The 17,048-nt window shown below is 33.9% G+C and overlaps 3 protein-coding genes across 12 annotated transcripts; 1 reads left to right on the top strand and 2 right to left on the bottom strand.

Moving 5' to 3' along the window:
* Positions 1-343: 343 nt before the first annotated feature.
* Positions 344-2,908, bottom strand: LOC106374637 (glycolipid transfer protein 2). Its single transcript, XM_013814622.3, has 6 exons — positions 2,603-2,908; positions 2,441-2,496; positions 1,917-2,047; positions 934-1,069; positions 636-779; positions 344-526 (listed from the first exon to the last, which is right to left on the bottom strand). The coding sequence occupies exons 1-6, from the start codon at positions 2,766-2,768 to the stop codon at positions 491-493; spliced, it is 669 nt and encodes a 222-aa protein (XP_013670076.1). The 5' UTR covers positions 2,769-2,908; the 3' UTR covers positions 344-490.
* A 9,827-nt stretch (positions 2,909-12,735) lies between these two features.
* BNAC05G16600D lies at positions 12,736-14,645 on the top strand. Of its 10 annotated transcripts, none has more exons than XM_013816522.3 (9): positions 12,742-13,135; positions 13,196-13,276; positions 13,353-13,406; positions 13,498-13,566; positions 13,667-13,729; positions 13,833-13,915; positions 14,002-14,067; positions 14,172-14,254; positions 14,390-14,645. In XM_013816522.3, exons 1-8 carry the CDS (start codon positions 12,854-12,856, stop codon positions 14,200-14,202), a joined length of 729 nt encoding a protein of 242 aa, XP_013671976.1. In that variant the 5' UTR covers positions 12,742-12,853; the 3' UTR covers positions 14,203-14,254; positions 14,390-14,645. The 10 variants fall into 10 exon arrangements, with proteins under 10 accessions (XP_048612739.1, XP_022567892.1, XP_013671976.1 ...); XM_022712170.2 differs by having other exon boundaries at positions 14,347-14,645; XM_048756780.1 differs by having other exon boundaries at positions 14,172-14,299.
* On the bottom strand, positions 14,344-15,945 carry LOC125586912 (dof zinc finger protein DOF1.2-like). The gene has a single exon (XM_048756776.1). It carries the CDS (start codon positions 15,430-15,432, stop codon positions 14,668-14,670), a length of 765 nt encoding a protein of 254 aa, XP_048612733.1. The 5' UTR covers positions 15,433-15,945; the 3' UTR covers positions 14,344-14,667.
* Positions 15,946-17,048: the final 1,103 nt, after the last annotated feature.

The raw sequence follows: 17,048 nt of genomic DNA, 5'->3' as shown, positions 1-17,048 counted from the left end.
GATATGGATCTCTTGCCTAGAGTACATTTGAATATTCAGAAAAAGATCAATTCATACAATGCACTTTCCTTAAGAGATTAGTATTAGACTTTTTCATAGGTCTAGAATACCTTCAAATTAATTAAAAAAAAATATCAAGACTTCAAATGGAAGACTGTAGTTATGGTGGTGACTCTTATCACTATCTACTGTTTTTGTTGTATTATTGGTTCTTGTCTCTGCTTTTAATATTTCATAGGTATGAAACTGAAATTTTCATGAAAATTGTTTCATGCAAATTTTATTCCACTATAAAGTCTATCTCGTAAACTTTTATGTTTTTTTTTAATTTGAAAACCTTTAATCAAAAAAGAAAAATCATTTTAGTTCGGATATTTAAATAAAAAAACTGTATACCACTGATATATACATACAAAGATAAAGACCTTTTTCTTAAAATAAAAAACTTGAACTAAAACATTAATTATTAGATCACTTCTGAATCCATCTTTTACATCGATTTTAATCTGTTCAACCCGTATAGTTCCTGAAAAGAGAAAATGACGCATCATGCATGATATCAATATTTCAACCTAGAAATTTAAAAATGTAAATATAGCTTTAGTATAAGAATAATCTATGCTGATGGTAATTACCAGAACAATGGAAATTTCGTTGAGAATAGGTGTCAACAATGAGCTTAATGTATCAATGTCTTCTCTAAGAGTCTCATAGCTCTGGTCTCTTGCACCAATCGCGTCCATAAAAGTTTTATTGTCAGGCACTATCTTCAAGCACACCTTCATTATTACATATTCAATACGATATCAAAACATATAATCTCAAGAACGTTTAACATTCTTTTTTGTAAAAAAAGATAGTTTAACATTTTTGAAAAAAAAAACTCATGTTAAGTATGATATATAGCTTGAAGGAAGTGATAATGTTGTGTACTTTGAAAGCAGCAGACGCGATCCATCCATGATGCGGTTTTAAAGTCTCCATGTAGCATTCTTCTACAAGTTCTTCCATTTTGGAGGACATCTCTTTGGACAAAAGTCGTAATAAACCCGCAGTAAAATCCATTGTTCTATGTGGTAGAAAATAGTAAGCACAATTGGTCTAAATACTGAAAATTATACTCCCTCTGTTCCCGAAAGTAAGATTTTTTAGAGTATGCACGTTTATTAAGAATTTAATAAATGTTTATAATTTAATTTATTTTTTACTTTATTATACACTTTCCAATAACTTTACACCAATGAAATTTAATCAATTCAAATATTCTCAATTAATGTTATTCAAAAATATAAAAAAATACCTTAACAATATAGAAAATCTATCTTTGTGGAACAAGAAAAAAATCTAAAAAATCTTACTTTCGAGAACGGAGGGAGTATTATTTAGAGAACGATTTAACTAACATTAACGTAGAAATTAATCATTCAGGAATTTCTTAAATGCATCTCTGTTTTTCTCCAAAATTTGATATGACTACTTGGGTACAAAAATATGAAATACATACATGATATGTACATATGTTGTCATAAGGACATCATATGACCATTTGTTTCTAACTTTTTACATGAGTGAAAACTAGCAACGAATAAGAGAAATAATATGCATACAGGACAAATTAATTATTGTCTATAGACTATAGTGCAATGAGTTAGAGAAGCATCCTGAAGTGCATGAAAATTATTTGTTACGAGATTCTAACAAATAATTGATGAGATCATAAAATAGTTTTTTTTTTTGAGTAAAGAAATAAAAAAGTGTATCGAGGAGGTTTTCACTTGATCTATTGTTGTCTTCTACTTGTTGTTTTTTTTTCATCTGAATTATGTATGTATTTGTATTACCTTTTAACACTATAATTAATAAATTTAAGTTGATAAAAAAAAGAAATAAAAAAAATAGTTAATCAACGAGAATACCTAGTGAGCCAAAGAAGGGCTCTACTGCAACTAGCAACCATCTTGTATGTCCCCTCGTTCCTTTCTTTCTTCAGAATCTCAACCAAGTTGGAGTAAACACAAGGATCTGTTTCATAAAGCTTCTCTAATCTCTACACCACCCAAATCAATAAATAATATATAAAATCAATTGAAATGCAAAAAAAGAGGGAAACAAGATTATCTATTTTATAGAAAGCCATTTCAAAATAGACTAAAGCACTCTTGAAAGCAACCAAATAAGAAACTACAAGGCTGAAATTGAATTACTGGATATATCTTTATATGAAGCGATTGGTTGTTATTATCAGCATAAAAGTTCAACAGTCCTTTTGCATAGATTTAATTAATCTTCTAGAGACCCACCATTCATAATTTCATACATACGTAATTACGCACACATGATGCTGATGAGTTTCAATCCATAAAAATGGGGAGAAATTAAAATAAATACAAAGGGTCTTGTCATATCTTTACGTGCATGAAGTTACATTATCTTTGGTTACCTGAATATTTTGATCGATGTCTTGTCTAAGAACAGCCATTGTCGGTCCTATCTTATCTGCAATCAGAAAAAGCTCAGAACAATCATCTAGACAATCAAGATTCGTTTTGTAACTCTAAATATTTAACAATTAATGAAGAATATTCTAAGATAAAAAGGATACCAAGAACTTGAATGATTAAGTTGCAGAAGGAGACAAGAGGCCTCAAGGGTATATGTGTTGTTTCAGTGATATCTACAGGTTTAGTTATGATGACATGAGAGAGCTCTTCTATGGCGGTTTGAAGCTCTGTCTTCTTCTTCTCCATCTCATATATCTTTCTCTTCATTGCATATCTCTCTCTCTTTCGTCGTTCTTCTTACTTCCTCTCTATTTAATCAAGACATCTGGAGCATACATATATATATATATATAGAGAGAGATAGAACTAGATAAATGGATAGGGTTAGTAGTACAAAAATGCAAAGTACAAACATCGCGTTGACTTTAAAGTTTAAATTATCAAGTTGGTTATATCTTTTGTATTATAAAAGGAAGAATTATAAGGCATTCAACTTTAGTTGTTTACTAGGTTAAGATCCGCGCCTTGCGCGGGATCAACATTATATATATAAATTATTTTATGTATTAAATATTTTTACATATTATGAAATAATAAATATATATTAAATAATTAAAAATCAGTAATTATTAAATATATAATTAAATTGATGCGAACATATAAATCAATTTTATTAATCCAAAAAATATTTTTTTATATTTGATAGGATATGTTATTAAATTTAAATGATACTAACATAGATAATATATTTTAATATATTTTTAATATTAATGTCTATTAAATGATGATTTTACTCATATATTTTTTTGATCATTTGTATCTTTTATAGAAAAAAAATTTAAATTACTGATAACAAAATTTTCATTGTGGGATTAATAGTTTTAGAAATTTATAATTTAAAAAAAAATAAGTTGTCAATGATCGTTCAAAACTTTTATCAAAAAAACTGTTCAAAGTAAATTTTGAAACTAAAATATTATATTTTATATGGTTTATAGTTTAATTTAAAATGATATATATATTAATCTTAATAATTCATTAAGTTAGACTTTTTATTTATATAATTTTTGTAATCATTTGTATTTTGTCATAACAAAAGTTTTAAACCATGGATCATAAAATTTGAATGTGAGACTTTTAACAGTTTTAAAAATTCAAAATATAACATATAACATATACATAAAAATCTAAATTTTTATTATATGGTTATTGTGGTTGTTTAATTTATTTAATAGTTTAAAATTAAACAAATATGATAGAAGATACACTATTTTTTATCAAATCTTTATTATTCAAAATCATTAATTGTCATATATATACTTTAGCCACATTAGGCAATTCCATAAATTTTATTTAAGGAAATAATAAAGTACATTAATGATGAATTTATTGTTAGTTTAATAAAAATTTTATTATATAATTAGATGGACCAACATATTTCTCTAATGATTCTAAGAATCATTCTAGTGATGACATGTGGCTAAAAAAAAAGTGGTAATGCTTCTCAAATAATATAGAGGGGATATAAAAGTCCTCATTATAGTATTATTGTTTTTGGTAAGAAGCAGAGACAAGTAAACTTCACCAGCAAAGATAACCACGGCCCATATAAAACTCATTTGAATGCATATATTTATATAATTTATGGGTATGGCATGAAAACAGTAATCAACTATATTCGCTTAGATTCCTTTAGACAATGATGATGGTTACCCACTTTTGACCTCTAAATTTTGGTTTACGGCTCTAACGGATCCGGTTATCTGAACCTTTGATGTTAATTGGATTCAAGCATTAGTCATATACCACACACATATGTGAATGTATTTGGCTCTCTTAATTAAGTCAAACCTATACATCAAGTTTAAGTTCAGCTAGATGGGTTCCCATGAACGACCAAATTATTACATGATTTGTGGATTTTCAACAAACACATTGTATAGTTATGCAGAACTACAAATTTATCTATCCAAAAAAAGAAAAAAAGAATAAGACTGCGTTTATCATACACCACATCTATTTAAAGATTCCACCGCTTGCAATGTTATTTTGATGTTAAAAAAAAATTAATAGATAACTACTCGATCGCCATGGTTTCAAAAAATAAAATAAAAAGATGGATACTAACGATTAAACTAACCGTTGAAAAAGACTATTTGTACTAACTAAATGGGTTTAGGGTTCCGTTTAGATGTGCTGGTTGGTCCATAAAGGCATGCAAGGATGAAATAAAAGGAATCTTCTCCCAATTTCTTAATCATTGGATTGTCAGCTTTTCGTTCATGAATCCAATCATTTGAATCACTATACAAATATATTAAAACTGTTCACACATATTAAAAAAAATTATACATATTTTTTGTTTATTATATTTTGGTTTTACCAATAAAATTTCACTACTTATATTTTATTTGTGCTTTAGTTTGAAAACAAATGCATTTATCTATATTATTAAAAGAGAAGTACCCATTTGAAAATGTTGTTACTTTATTAATTAAACTTTCTATTTTTTTGCTAGTTTTTTTCAGCTGCATTTATAAAATATCGTAAAACGAATAAAACTACCTAATTTATTAGTTATCTTTTCAGTTAAATTAATGAAATATGCTTAAATGAATTTAAACTTCCTATTTTATTGTTTGTCTCTTTCAGTTACCTTAATGAAATTTCCTTAAATAAATTTGGACATAATGTCATTTAATCAACCAAGAAAACTCATGAGTTATCCTTACGTGCATAATTTTAATAATAGAGATTTTAAAAAACGTGCATCATTAAAATGTTACCTAAAACATGCAGCACTAATATATAACATGCATCAATAAAAGTAGAATTTGACTCATACAATTGTACGGATATTATTTTTAGTTGATTAAATTTAAAAATAATTATTTATTCAAAAAATATTTAAGAATGGCTCTGCTTTTAAAAATTATATGGTATTATTTGCTCATAACTCATTTGTCATTTGCTAAATTGTTAGAAATAAAATTTTAGCATAATATAACTCAATTGTCATTTGCTAAATTTATGGTTTTTATTTATATTTTTTATTAATTAATTATAATATTTTCGTTTTATATTTGAAAGATAAATGAATTTTCTTTCAAACAATATATTTGTAAATGTATTTTCTTAAAAATAATCAATTTAAATTGTTATTATCATTGAATATAATTATTTTTGACATAATTTGAGTTTTCGTTTACATCAAAACTTATCATATTTTAGGATAGTTTTAATTTAAAATGTAATTTTCGTATTTTTCAAACAAATTCTAAAAATGTTTTTTAAATATTTTGTTATAATTTTTTAAAAATATTGAGTTGCATTTCAAATAAAAATGTAAAGATATTAAAATATTCTAATTAAAATATGTAAAATTTAATATAGTTTTAAGGAAATGGTCAAAATAATAAAAATTACACATATAAAAATCATGATTTTTGTTAACTGGGCGGATCATTATTTATATGACATCGCACACGAAATTATTTTTTTCTGTTTTTACAATTATCTAATTAACTCTATATACTCATTTTTTTTATATTTTTTATATGATATCAAACATTCGTAAAAAAATAGATAGTTTAAGATGCAAAAAAATATTTATTTAATGAATATAATATGAGCGAATATTACAAATACATCATTTAATAAAATAAATAATTAAAAACTGAAAATTCATATCCGCGCAGGGTCTAGTTATACTTTAAAATGTCAATCTTTCAAATACAGAAAAACTTAAAACATCAATCATTTAAATACGGAATTAATTGCATGTAATTATACATGTATTTCCTATAATTTTGTAATATTTTTAATAAATTATGATTTTCGATATATTAAATAATCAGATAAAGCTTTAATTTGCTACAAACCATCTTATCCAATAAGTGTCCCTCGATATCAAACATTTCTTATATTAATACTTTAGACATTATGTAATACCATTAATAGTAGAACATGAAAACTTTTACCAATTGGGGAGTCTCTTTAATCTAATAGTTTAACTAATAGTTCATTAATGATTCTATAACAAAAAGTTAAATTTCAAATCTCACAGAAGTTAAATTATGTAAATTAATGGTAAAATTGTCATCTGTGTAATCACCTATAATCAATTTTATAGTTTGGTATGTCAAAATTATCCATCGTTACAAAAACTTTACAGATATAAGTACATTGCAACTGTCACAACGAAAATTTAATTTAACCTAACAAGTTTTTCATAATATCGTACCAACTACCACAACTTTTTTTTTGTTCTTACGATTTTAATTTTTAAGAACTAACCCTCAAATCTTATATAACTAAAGTAATATTTTGATGTTGGTAAAGTAACCTTTTGACAAGATATTTGCGAATTGCGATAATAACTTGTTAAGAGTATATAAATTGGTTTCCTACCATATACATTAATATCTCCACTAGGGGTGGGACGGATCCGGATATCCGGGAAATTTAGGGTATCCGGATCCGTGGATTTAATATCCGGATCCGGATTCGTGGTTTCCGGATATCCGGGTTTCGGATATCCGTCTCGATTTTCTATTATCCGCGGATATCCGGATCCGGATCCGTCAAAATAATTAAAAATAATTTTTTTAACAAAAAAATACTAATTTTTTAATATAATACATAAATTAAATATTTATAAATATATTTATATATGTTTATAATATTGTAAAAACTGAAATATAATATTATAAGATTAATTCATGTATAAATATTAATATATCAAATATAAATATTAATAAAATTTAAAAATTTAATGTATTTTAAAAATACGGATCCGGATCCGGATATCCGGACCTAAAAATTAAGATATCCGGATCCGGATTCGGTATGCACGGATCCAAGATTTTACTATCCGGATTCGGATCCGGGCACCCCGGATATCCTATTTTCGGAGCGGATCCGGAGCGGATCTCGGATCGAATCCAGATCTCGGATAATAAGTCCCAGGCCTAATCTCCACATACCATCGTACGGTCTGTACCATTTTTTATTTTTTTTTTGGTAAAATGTTTAATTTTATACCAAGTTTTGAATTTTTGACAGCGATTACAAAGATGACGAGTAGCGGAATGCGTAAAAATTAAACTACACAACACAACAAAACGACAAAGACAAGAAACCGAAGCGGGTAAACTAGACTAGCAACCAGCTAAGCAGCGGATCAGGCAAAGACCAAAGCGAGCTGGAAGGTCGGAGAGGAGGAGATAGTTGCCACGAGCCGAGAGATAGGCGCCCTCAAACCTAGAAGCTATGGATCCTGCAACTTCCGAAACCTAACCCAACACAAACCGCCCGAAGAATCATAGCACGAACCACCCAAAAACATCAGACATAAGCACCCCGACGGCACGAGAGTGAGTGTCTACGCGACGATGCCGTCGTTCGAGAAGCAGACCCGAAGAATGCCGTCTTCAAACCCGACCCCTCGTGACCGTTTACATCCATTGAACCGAATCCACATATAGAGGGAGCGGACCGCATATAACTCACCCTCCGGGAATACGCCTAAAAGAGAAGAGGCAGGCCGAGTGACCCACTGCTGCACGGAGACTCGCAGCAACCAACACCAAGGAGAACGAGTCAAAGCCGCACATAAAATGGGATGAGAGAGCGAGGCGCAAGGCCACACCGCCGAAAACTCCAAGGGTGGGGGCAAGGTAAACCACCGGAACACTGGAATAGCTCGCTAACGGAGCCAAAATAAACACCTCCGATGACACGTGCTACCACCATGCACCACCTTTCAAACCACGCGCTGCCACCACGCGCCGCCACCGCCACCACGCGCCGCCACTGGGAAAGCCAACAGATTGGGACGCAACCCGACCATCGACGAACCCACGCGCCTCCTCCAGAGACCACCGGAGGAGCTAGAGAAGAAAGGTCTTTGACTCGCGAAAACAAAGACCTAAGCGAAACTGCTGCCGCCACACCACCGATTCAACAGGACGCCGGAACGAGGCACATGGACAGCAAAGCTCTTCGACGCTACAAGCAACTCCACTCTCGCAGAAGATCGGCCGAACTCAGGAAAAATGGGCCGGACGGAAACCCTAGAGCACCCCGCCGCCGTAGACTAGGAAGCGCAACCGCCGTCCTCAAACAGCGCCACCACCAAGAACCCGACTAGAGAAGCACCAGAGAACCCGGATCTGAACCGGATCTAAGACAAAACGACCTAAATTCGCCGCAGAAAACAGAAGGAGACGACAGAGGGAGAGAACACCAGAAGACAACAGAGAGAAGAGCAGAGAAGGAGAGACTTCCGGCGGTCGCAAAGAGGACGCGGCGGCGACCACCGGAGCAGAAGGAGGAGAAAACTCGGGAGGAGAGAGAGTCCCCACTCTTAAAAGTTTTCTTCTTGCATACTAAAGTAACGCCTGGTCCGTACCATTTTCGGGGTAACGTCTATGCATACGACCGTCCCATGCATATAGCCACATGTGAAACCGTCGATTGGCCTATTTGAGCACTTACATGTGAAAGAATTATTATTATTTTTTTTTGTAAAAAGTGAAAGAATTATTTGATCCTCTATGATTCTTATTTCTTTATCGCCACTAGCACTTTTGTAATAATACTTAAGTTATATAATGGTAGGAATTGTATATGGTTATAACATGAATATACAGTAGCATCTACGGTCCTCCCGAGTGCCGACCATATGGCACTAATTACATGTATTAGGTCTTAATATGCTTCTATTAATAGAAAAAGAGAGAATATTCACTAATTTATAACATAAAAAGGTAGCCATCTTTATTAATGATTGCTATCTTTATTTAGAATGTCTTGGCTCTAGCATTTCTAAGGGGATGTATTCAACCGAGAGTTTCAGGTGATTTGTATTAAAATGATAAATCCACTGTTATTGAAACATGAATTTTAAAAACTCATTTAAAATCCACTGTTATTGAATTTGACATTTCTTAAAGTACTCTGAAATCTACTGTTATTGAAAATATTTTAAGTTGTGGAGTTTTAAAGTTTTCAGGTGATTTTAGGGTGTTTGGGTAGGATTTCGTAGTTAAAAAAATTAAACTCAAATCCCATAATTTTAGGTGATATTCTAGAGTAGTTTAACAAAAATCACTTAAATCTCTGCAACTTATTGAAATCATCTAAAACCCCATTAAAAATCAAATCACATCAAATGTTAAATTGAATACATCCCCCTAAGATACTGATTGATTTGTATATATAGAACCTTTGTATAATAGTCTTATTCTAACAATATTATCATATAACAATATATATTGATACGTTATAAAAAATAATATATATTGATTTGTTTTTTTGCTAAATTGTAAATATCATTTAGAAAATGAAAGTTGAGGTTACAAGATGTTGTTAAACAAGCTGTAAAACCTCTATGCTTGATTACACGGCAAAAAAGTTTAAAAACATGTAATCAAATGACAATCGAAGCTGAAACCGTTCTGCTTGGAGACGAACAGGACAACATATACAATCTTGAAAAGTCGGATGAAAGGTCGAATCGAATGGACAAGAATGGAGAGACCCGAAGACTAGAGCCCAAGGAACACGACGCTAGCAAGAAGTTGTTTCAATCTACAGCCTGAACAATTACCTTTCTCAGAGAAACATAGTCGAACCCGCTCAAGGACCGCCCTCAAAGTCCGGGCTGGGTAAGATCTGAACCTAATTCCAGAAAAGACGGGACAACATGTGCTTAATAGCGAGCAACTCACCCAACCGCACTTGTCCACTCAGCCGGTTAAGGGTAAGGGTGCAACATCACCACCTCCCGGGTCTTACTCCCTCCTCCAGCCGCAAGGTGCGACCCCAAGCTCCATGAAATCAAAGAATCTCCACAGCCTCACTCGATTAAACCTTGGATCGAGATGGCAAGAAGCGACGTTTGGGGACCACCCCGTCGAAGTAACCTAGATGTTGGGAGAGGAGAGATGTTCACCGGTGGAGAGAAGCAGCAGAGTGCCGGCCTAGTCGCTAGATAAGCCAATACACTACACAACCATCTCGGTATGGAACTGAAGCCGGAGCTAAAAATTCGCAGACGACCACCAGCAGAACAGAGACCCATCACCAACAGAAACGTCAACGGAGAGAGATGGGCTATGTGGGAGAATCGATCGTGGGCCCTCTCGCAGTGCCTAACAGCACCGGAGAGGCGAGACGGAGACGAAATTTGAAGACGACGAGCACTAGGTTTCGAGAGAAAATAATTGGGGGCGCGTGACTTCACGCTCCTGTGTTTGCACCAATAATAATATATATTGATATAAAATGTTATATATATAAACAAGCAAACAAATCTTTTTATCATACATTCATTTACTTTAGTTAAAACCTAAAATCTACATTTTCTCACTGGTGGTTTTGACTAAGGATTTATATACCACATAATTTGGGTTTCAAATTTTAGCAAAACTAAAATTATGTAAATTATTAGAAAAAATGATTAAAAGAAAACTTTAACACGTAGTAAATAATATGCGGATCTCGTAGGACGGTTCATGATGGTGCAATCAAATGCAAAATTTCATAAGATAAATAGAATTGTCGGTTGTAAAATCGTTCGTAACATTTATCATAATTTATAATAATATAGCCATATAACGTTAAAAAAAACTTACAATAAAATCCAAATACGAGAGAGATTTTATTTTAAAGAGTTTCGCAGGTTTACAATTTACTAGTACTCTTCTCTTGATGTTAAAAAATAGTAATAATACTGTTAAATAATATAATTTTTTTTGTCATGGTGGTGACTTATTTAACATATTTATTGCTAGTTGACTTGAGATCAAAAGACCTCCGACATCACTTCTGACATCATTAGAAATTATATAATATAGTATCACGGAATGATTAAATAAAATATTTGCTATCATGAACTTGAAATACTATTTAGCAAAAAAAAAAAACTTTAACTACTGCAATTCGTAGATATTTATCTATTCACCAGGACGATCTGGATATTATACGGAGTTTAGCCATTAGCCATTAGCCGTAACCCAAAATCAGATTCATATGGATGGCATTTTACGGATCACAGTCGATATACAGTTAAATCAGGTTATCGAACGGATAAATTATTTCCGGATATGGGATCTCCGGATAGAGTTTTAGGACCAGATATTAAACCACTTTTGGCTCATTCTTGGAAGCTTCAATGTTCACCAAAGCTGAAACATTTTGTTTGGCAGATACATTCGGGTAGTCTACCGGTAACCAAGAATCTTTATTCACGTGGGATAAAATGTGATGTGCAATGTCAAATATGCGGTGCAGAAGAAGAATCTATTAATCATGTTCTGTTTGAGTGTCCATTAGCACTACAAACGTGGGCTTTATCTAATATTCCCTCATGCCCAGGAGTTTTCCCCACCCCGTCACTTTTCACAAATATGGACCATCTTTTCTGGCGATTACCCAAGGAACCGGATTTGAATTATTTCCCATGGATATTGTGGTATATTTGGAAGAATAGAAACGCTAAAGTTTTTAAGAATCAGATAAAAACCCCTTTTGATATTCTTCGGATGGCGGAGATAGAAGGTGTTTTGTGGGCTGAAGCCCAGGCAGAGGAGTCTATAAATCGTGAATCTCTACATATTGCAGAGAACCATTTTCCACATGGAGTTAACAAGTGTTATAGAGATGGAGCATGGAAGGAACATGATCTTTATACGGGGCATGGATGGGTCTACAGAAAAGATGGATCAACTGATACTATGATGAGTGCAATGTCTATTCGCAGGAGTCTATCACCTTTACATGCTGAGTGTGAAGCTTTGATATGGGCGATGGAATGCATGAAGACCCTACAAATCTCAGAAGTGGTGTTTGCAACAGACTGTTCTCAATTGGTGAAGATGGTGTCTACACCGACAGAATGGCCGGCGTTCACTACACACATGGAGGAGTTTCTGCGATGTAAGGAATTCTTTCTTAACTTTACTATCCAGCATATACCAATGGCGCAAAATACTCTGGCGGAAAAGCTGGCACAAAGTGCTAGGACTTCACCATCTGCTATGGTTTATGTTGACTCAGTTCCCCCGAGGTGGCTCTCGGACCAAGAATCTTCTTAGTCCATGAATTTGTTACAAAACAAGCGTCAAGTTCTATAATCCCTAAGGAAAATTGGATGTTTCAAAGCGTAGAGCACATAATGTGAAAAAAAAAAAAAGAATTTCACACTAGCATATTTGTTTTCACTTCAGCATTTTGATTCACTTTGTAGTAGATTTTTACATGTTGGGCTGATTTATCTACAGTTCTCCAAAAAGATACCGACGCGTGGTTTGTGGCTCCGGGGAAGAAACATCGAGTGACTGACTACAATGGCTGCTTCTCCTACCGCCATAACCGCCTCTTATCTAATCCCTCCACGAAGCGCATTCGCTATCTCTTCCCATAGACTCTCGTCACTGAGAAGATTGAACCTCAGTTATCTACAGCGGAGAGCCAATGCACAAACGCCGAGGCGCGTTGTGGTACGCGCCGCCAGGATTGAGTCAGGCGGAGTCGAATTAGGAGCTAGGGCTCCGGATTTCGAGCTTCCGGAGCCGCTCACCGGGAATGTATGGAGATTAGATGATTTCGAGCTGTATCCATGTCTACTGGTGAGTGTGTTATCTTTCATCTTTTAGGTTATGTATATAAAGTTTGAACCTTTTTGTTAGGTTATGTTCATCTGTAATCATTGCCCCTTTGTGATTCACTTGAAGAAAGACATTGTAAAGCTCTCCAATTTCTATATGAAGGTGCCAAAGATTTGCTTTATTTGCTTTATAGCTGTGTTCTTTTTTACTAGAGAGTAATTTTTTGTATTGTCTGCAGAAAGGTCTGGCTGTTGTTGCAATATCTTCGAATTCTGTAGTAACACATCCTCAGGTTTGTGTGACTCTTTCTCTAGTGTTCAAATGTCAATGCTTGTTGTTGTGGATGAGGTTTCTACAAAGTTGCTTTTGTGTTACTTTGGCAGGATGGGCCGGAGTTCATGGCAGAAGATGCCAAAATGTTCAAGTACCCGTTTCCTTACTTGTATGATGAGGTAAATCTTTGTATGTTCATTGCTTCTTTGTTCTTTTCCAGCATTGTTTGTTTGTTGATTATACTCATGTTTTGATCTTTTTCTCTCTTACCTCCTCAAGTCACAAGAGGTTGCAAAGGAATTTGGAGCTGTCTGTACCCCTGAGTTTTTCTTATATAAGAAGGTAATCTTTCGGAGTTCCTTTTCAAGCTCATACCAGTAGATTCTTCTTATGACAACTGTGACTTGTTTATTTAACTCTATCCTATTCCTGTAAAATGGATCAGGATGGTCGTAGGCCATTTGAACTGGTCTATCACGGCCAGTTTGATGATTCCCGGCCTAGCAATAACACACCAGTAACTGGGAGGTGCGTTATCCATATGCTTTTATATTACAGACAAGTGTTTTTTACATTAGTAAAAACCTAACATGTTATATTTGCATTTTTCGCAGAGATCTAAGCCTCGCGATTGATCTTGTACTTAGCTGTCAACCAATACCAACGAATCAAAAGCCAAGGTACACTCAAATTCCCTTACATTTTTCTTTGATCTTTCGTTTTACGATGTCTCCAGTCTTCGATAGCCAACTGCATTTGGTACTTCTTAAAGCGTTGGTTGCAGCATAAAGTGGCATCCTGGAACAGAATCTTGAGCTAAGACATTGACTGTGCTCTATAAACCCGGTTGCGCAACATTATTTTCAGGCGAGTTGATTGTTCTATATCACAATTTATGTTCCATAGACTCAGGTCTGTAGCGTGTCGGAACCAACTAAACTTCGTTTCTTCTCTACCAGGACCAGAAGTACAACTATTAAGATTTAGTTTTAACACTTACAGGTTTGTTCCAAAATCAAAAGCTGAAAGGAGAGAAGGCAAGGCAGAAGAACTTCAAGAGGATGGCCAGTAAAATTACTTATGTAGAAAGTGTAAGTTGTATTCATTATTCAGTAAAAATATACAGTACTCTACTCCACGGATCCCATCTCGTGGGAGCGTTCATGTGTGATGTAAATTAATGAACAATATAAGAATGACTTTTTCGTGTAACTGGTACGTTTTCAGTATGTAATTAATTGAAGTATATTTGATTAAATAGAAAGGAATGATCTTCTTGGTCAAATCCCGAATGTTGCAAGATCTGTTGAACTCCAGTGATCACCATTGATCATGAAGCTCCCCTGAGAAATCAACTGGTCTGGCTCGTCCGAGAATGAGCAATCTAAGATCTCTTGAATCTCTTTGTCATCTAGTAAACCTTGGAACTCGAACATCTCCTCTTCATCTTCTTGGAGAAACTGGCCAAAACCATCTTGGATCTTCTCGGTCCCAGAGAATCCAAGATTCACATCAGTTTCTTGGCAGATGTCCCAAGTCAAGGAATCTAAAGCATGATTGGTTGTTGTTGTTGTTACCGGTGAATGTTGATCAGATCCGGTAGTGTTATCTGTACTCGAAGGGCTCCCGTTAGTCACGTACTGTGCGAAAACCGCAGCCAGATCAATAACAGAACCAGCATGGCTTGCCTGGGACCCATCATCTTGGTTGATAAGACCATCTCGCTGCAGATTCTCGTTCTGACCAAACCTTTTGTGACTGTTATGTCTGCTCCTGCTTCTCTTGCGACAGCCTCCACCGACGGGAATGTTGCGGAGAGAGCCGCCTTTGGTCCAGTATCGACGGCAACCTTTGCAGAAGTATCTAGGCTGAGACAAGCTGTAGTTGTTGTAGTAACAAAACTTGGTGTTGGAAGATGCACAGCGAGGACAAGGTGGAGCAGTCTCGTCGTGTCCGTAGGGAACCTTCCACTTCTCGGGAATTTCGAGCTCTGGCGATGGGAACTGGTGCTGGTAGCTGTTGTATGCGTTATACGGCAACATCATTGTTTTGGTCTTGGCAAGTGGTCACTTGGTGTTGATTAGGGTATATGGTAACTATATATAATAGTTAAGAAGAGGAGTAGGCGTGTGTGTATGAAGAGGTGAAGAAGAGCATGTGTGTGTGTGTGTGTGTGGGGAAGTAGAGTTGCATCGATAAATGTGTGAAGGGGTTAAGATGTAAACGTGGGCGGTTGCCGAGCTGTGTGCATCTCCTTTTCCGTTTCTTCTCCGTCAAGTTACCTTCGATTTTCGCCATTGTTAGGTTTACTAATGTAAATCACTAAATTTTTATTATTCAATCATTTGATAATCTATGTTTTGGTAAACGATTGGATTAGTTTCTGTGAAAAGTTATAATTGATTCAACCTCAGATATGTGTTTCGTACTACCTATGGACAAAATCAAAATTAGTTTTCCTATAAACTTAAGATGAATTTTCATATTACATTTATAAATCCTTAATAAGTTATAACTGATGATAAGAAAATAAAATAAAACCCTTATAACTATATTCTTGTAAATTCGATCCATTTAATTGTATTATTCAACGCAATCATTTTTTCCCAACTGGCAATCAAACTTACATTCTCTACGAATCATTCTTTATTAATACTATAGTGTATGGGTGATCATATTATATACTAGTGTGAACGTAGATCGATGATGATAGTCACTTACGTTCTCCGCATCTGCATCTTGTCATCGTGGAGTGCAAGACAGTCATAAATTCTCATTAAACAAAACATCGTAACATTTGATCACTTGCACTCTCTTCTATATATACCTTATCATTTCAATACTTCAATGCGTTGGTACATGCATTTATATATATTATCATCATTTGTGTATCCATTTGCTAAGTACTGTAATACTACTACTTAATAACGCGTGCCAAATCAGACTATTTATTACCATTTGATAGCTTTACAATGTGATTATTTTATACTAGTTGATAAGGTAAAGTATATCTGACTAATATTCAAATTATGTCTTGTAACATACTAACAAACATATAATGTACTAATTACGTAGCATCTTGTCGGGTAGCTTGTCTGCTTGTTGAGATCTAAATGGATCATTGGATTAGCAGTAAACTTTTCCTTCGTTATATCATATATCTAATGTCTAGTTATTAAGTTTTCTGTTAAATCAAAGTACGTTGTATTGTACGCACGTAGATTAGTGACCTGACCCTTAAGAGCATCGATTATATAAACCATTAGCTAGTAAGATAGATTAACGCCAAGATTAAGGGCCACATGCACGGGAGAACACGTGATTACCAACGTGTCGACATAACCATCCCTTATTTCTCTCATTTCCTTCGCATCTACGAAGTTGAATTCTCTTTCTATATCTATTTTCCCGAAGTTGAATTCTTATTGCATTTTATCATTATTATAGCTGTTGATTATTTTATCATCATGAAGATATAAGTTTGATTGGGCAGACTTTAAACTAGGGCTTTGAATGTGAAACAGGCCAAATGTAGAATAATTGCAGGCCATTTATAATACAGATTAGACTGCATTATTTTTGCCATTCAACATTATAATTGCAGAACAAAACAAAATTATAAAATAACAAAAAAATCTGCATGCAGATCTATTATAGTGTA

The sequence above is a fragment of the Brassica napus genome, chromosome C5 (genome assembly GCF_020379485.1).
Source record: "Brassica napus cultivar Da-Ae chromosome C5, Da-Ae, whole genome shotgun sequence".
NCBI classification, from domain to species: domain Eukaryota; kingdom Viridiplantae; phylum Streptophyta; class Magnoliopsida; order Brassicales; family Brassicaceae; genus Brassica; species Brassica napus.
This window is presented reverse-complemented; position numbering and strand designations above follow the sequence as displayed.

Excerpts from the sequence above, each read along its gene's own strand:
- LOC106374637 (XM_013814622.3), bottom strand. The coding sequence starts at position 2,768 with ATGAAGAGAAAGATATATGAGATGGAGAAGAAGAAGACAGAGCTTCAA. Across the intron at positions 2,497-2,602 it reads CTTAATCATTCAAGTTCTTG|ATAAGATAGGACCGACAATG; the intron begins GTATCCTTTTTA and ends TTCTGATTGCAG. Across the intron at positions 780-933 it reads TCGCGTCTGCTGCTTTCAAA|GTGTGCTTGAAGATAGTGCC; the intron begins GTACACAACATT and ends GTAATAATGAAG.
- BNAC05G16600D (XM_013816520.3), top strand. The coding sequence starts at position 12,854 with ATGGCTGCTTCTCCTACCGCCATAACCGCCTCTTATCTAATCCCTCCA. Across the intron at positions 13,730-13,832 it reads AGTTTTTCTTATATAAGAAG|GATGGTCGTAGGCCATTTGA; the intron begins GTAATCTTTCGG and ends AAAATGGATCAG. Across the intron at positions 14,068-14,159 it reads CCAACGAATCAAAAGCCAAG|CGTTGGTTGCAGCATAAAGT; the intron begins GTACACTCAAAT and ends TACTTCTTAAAG.
- LOC125586912 (XM_048756776.1), bottom strand. The coding sequence starts at position 15,432 with ATGATGTTGCCGTATAACGCATACAACAGCTACCAGCACCAGTTCCCA.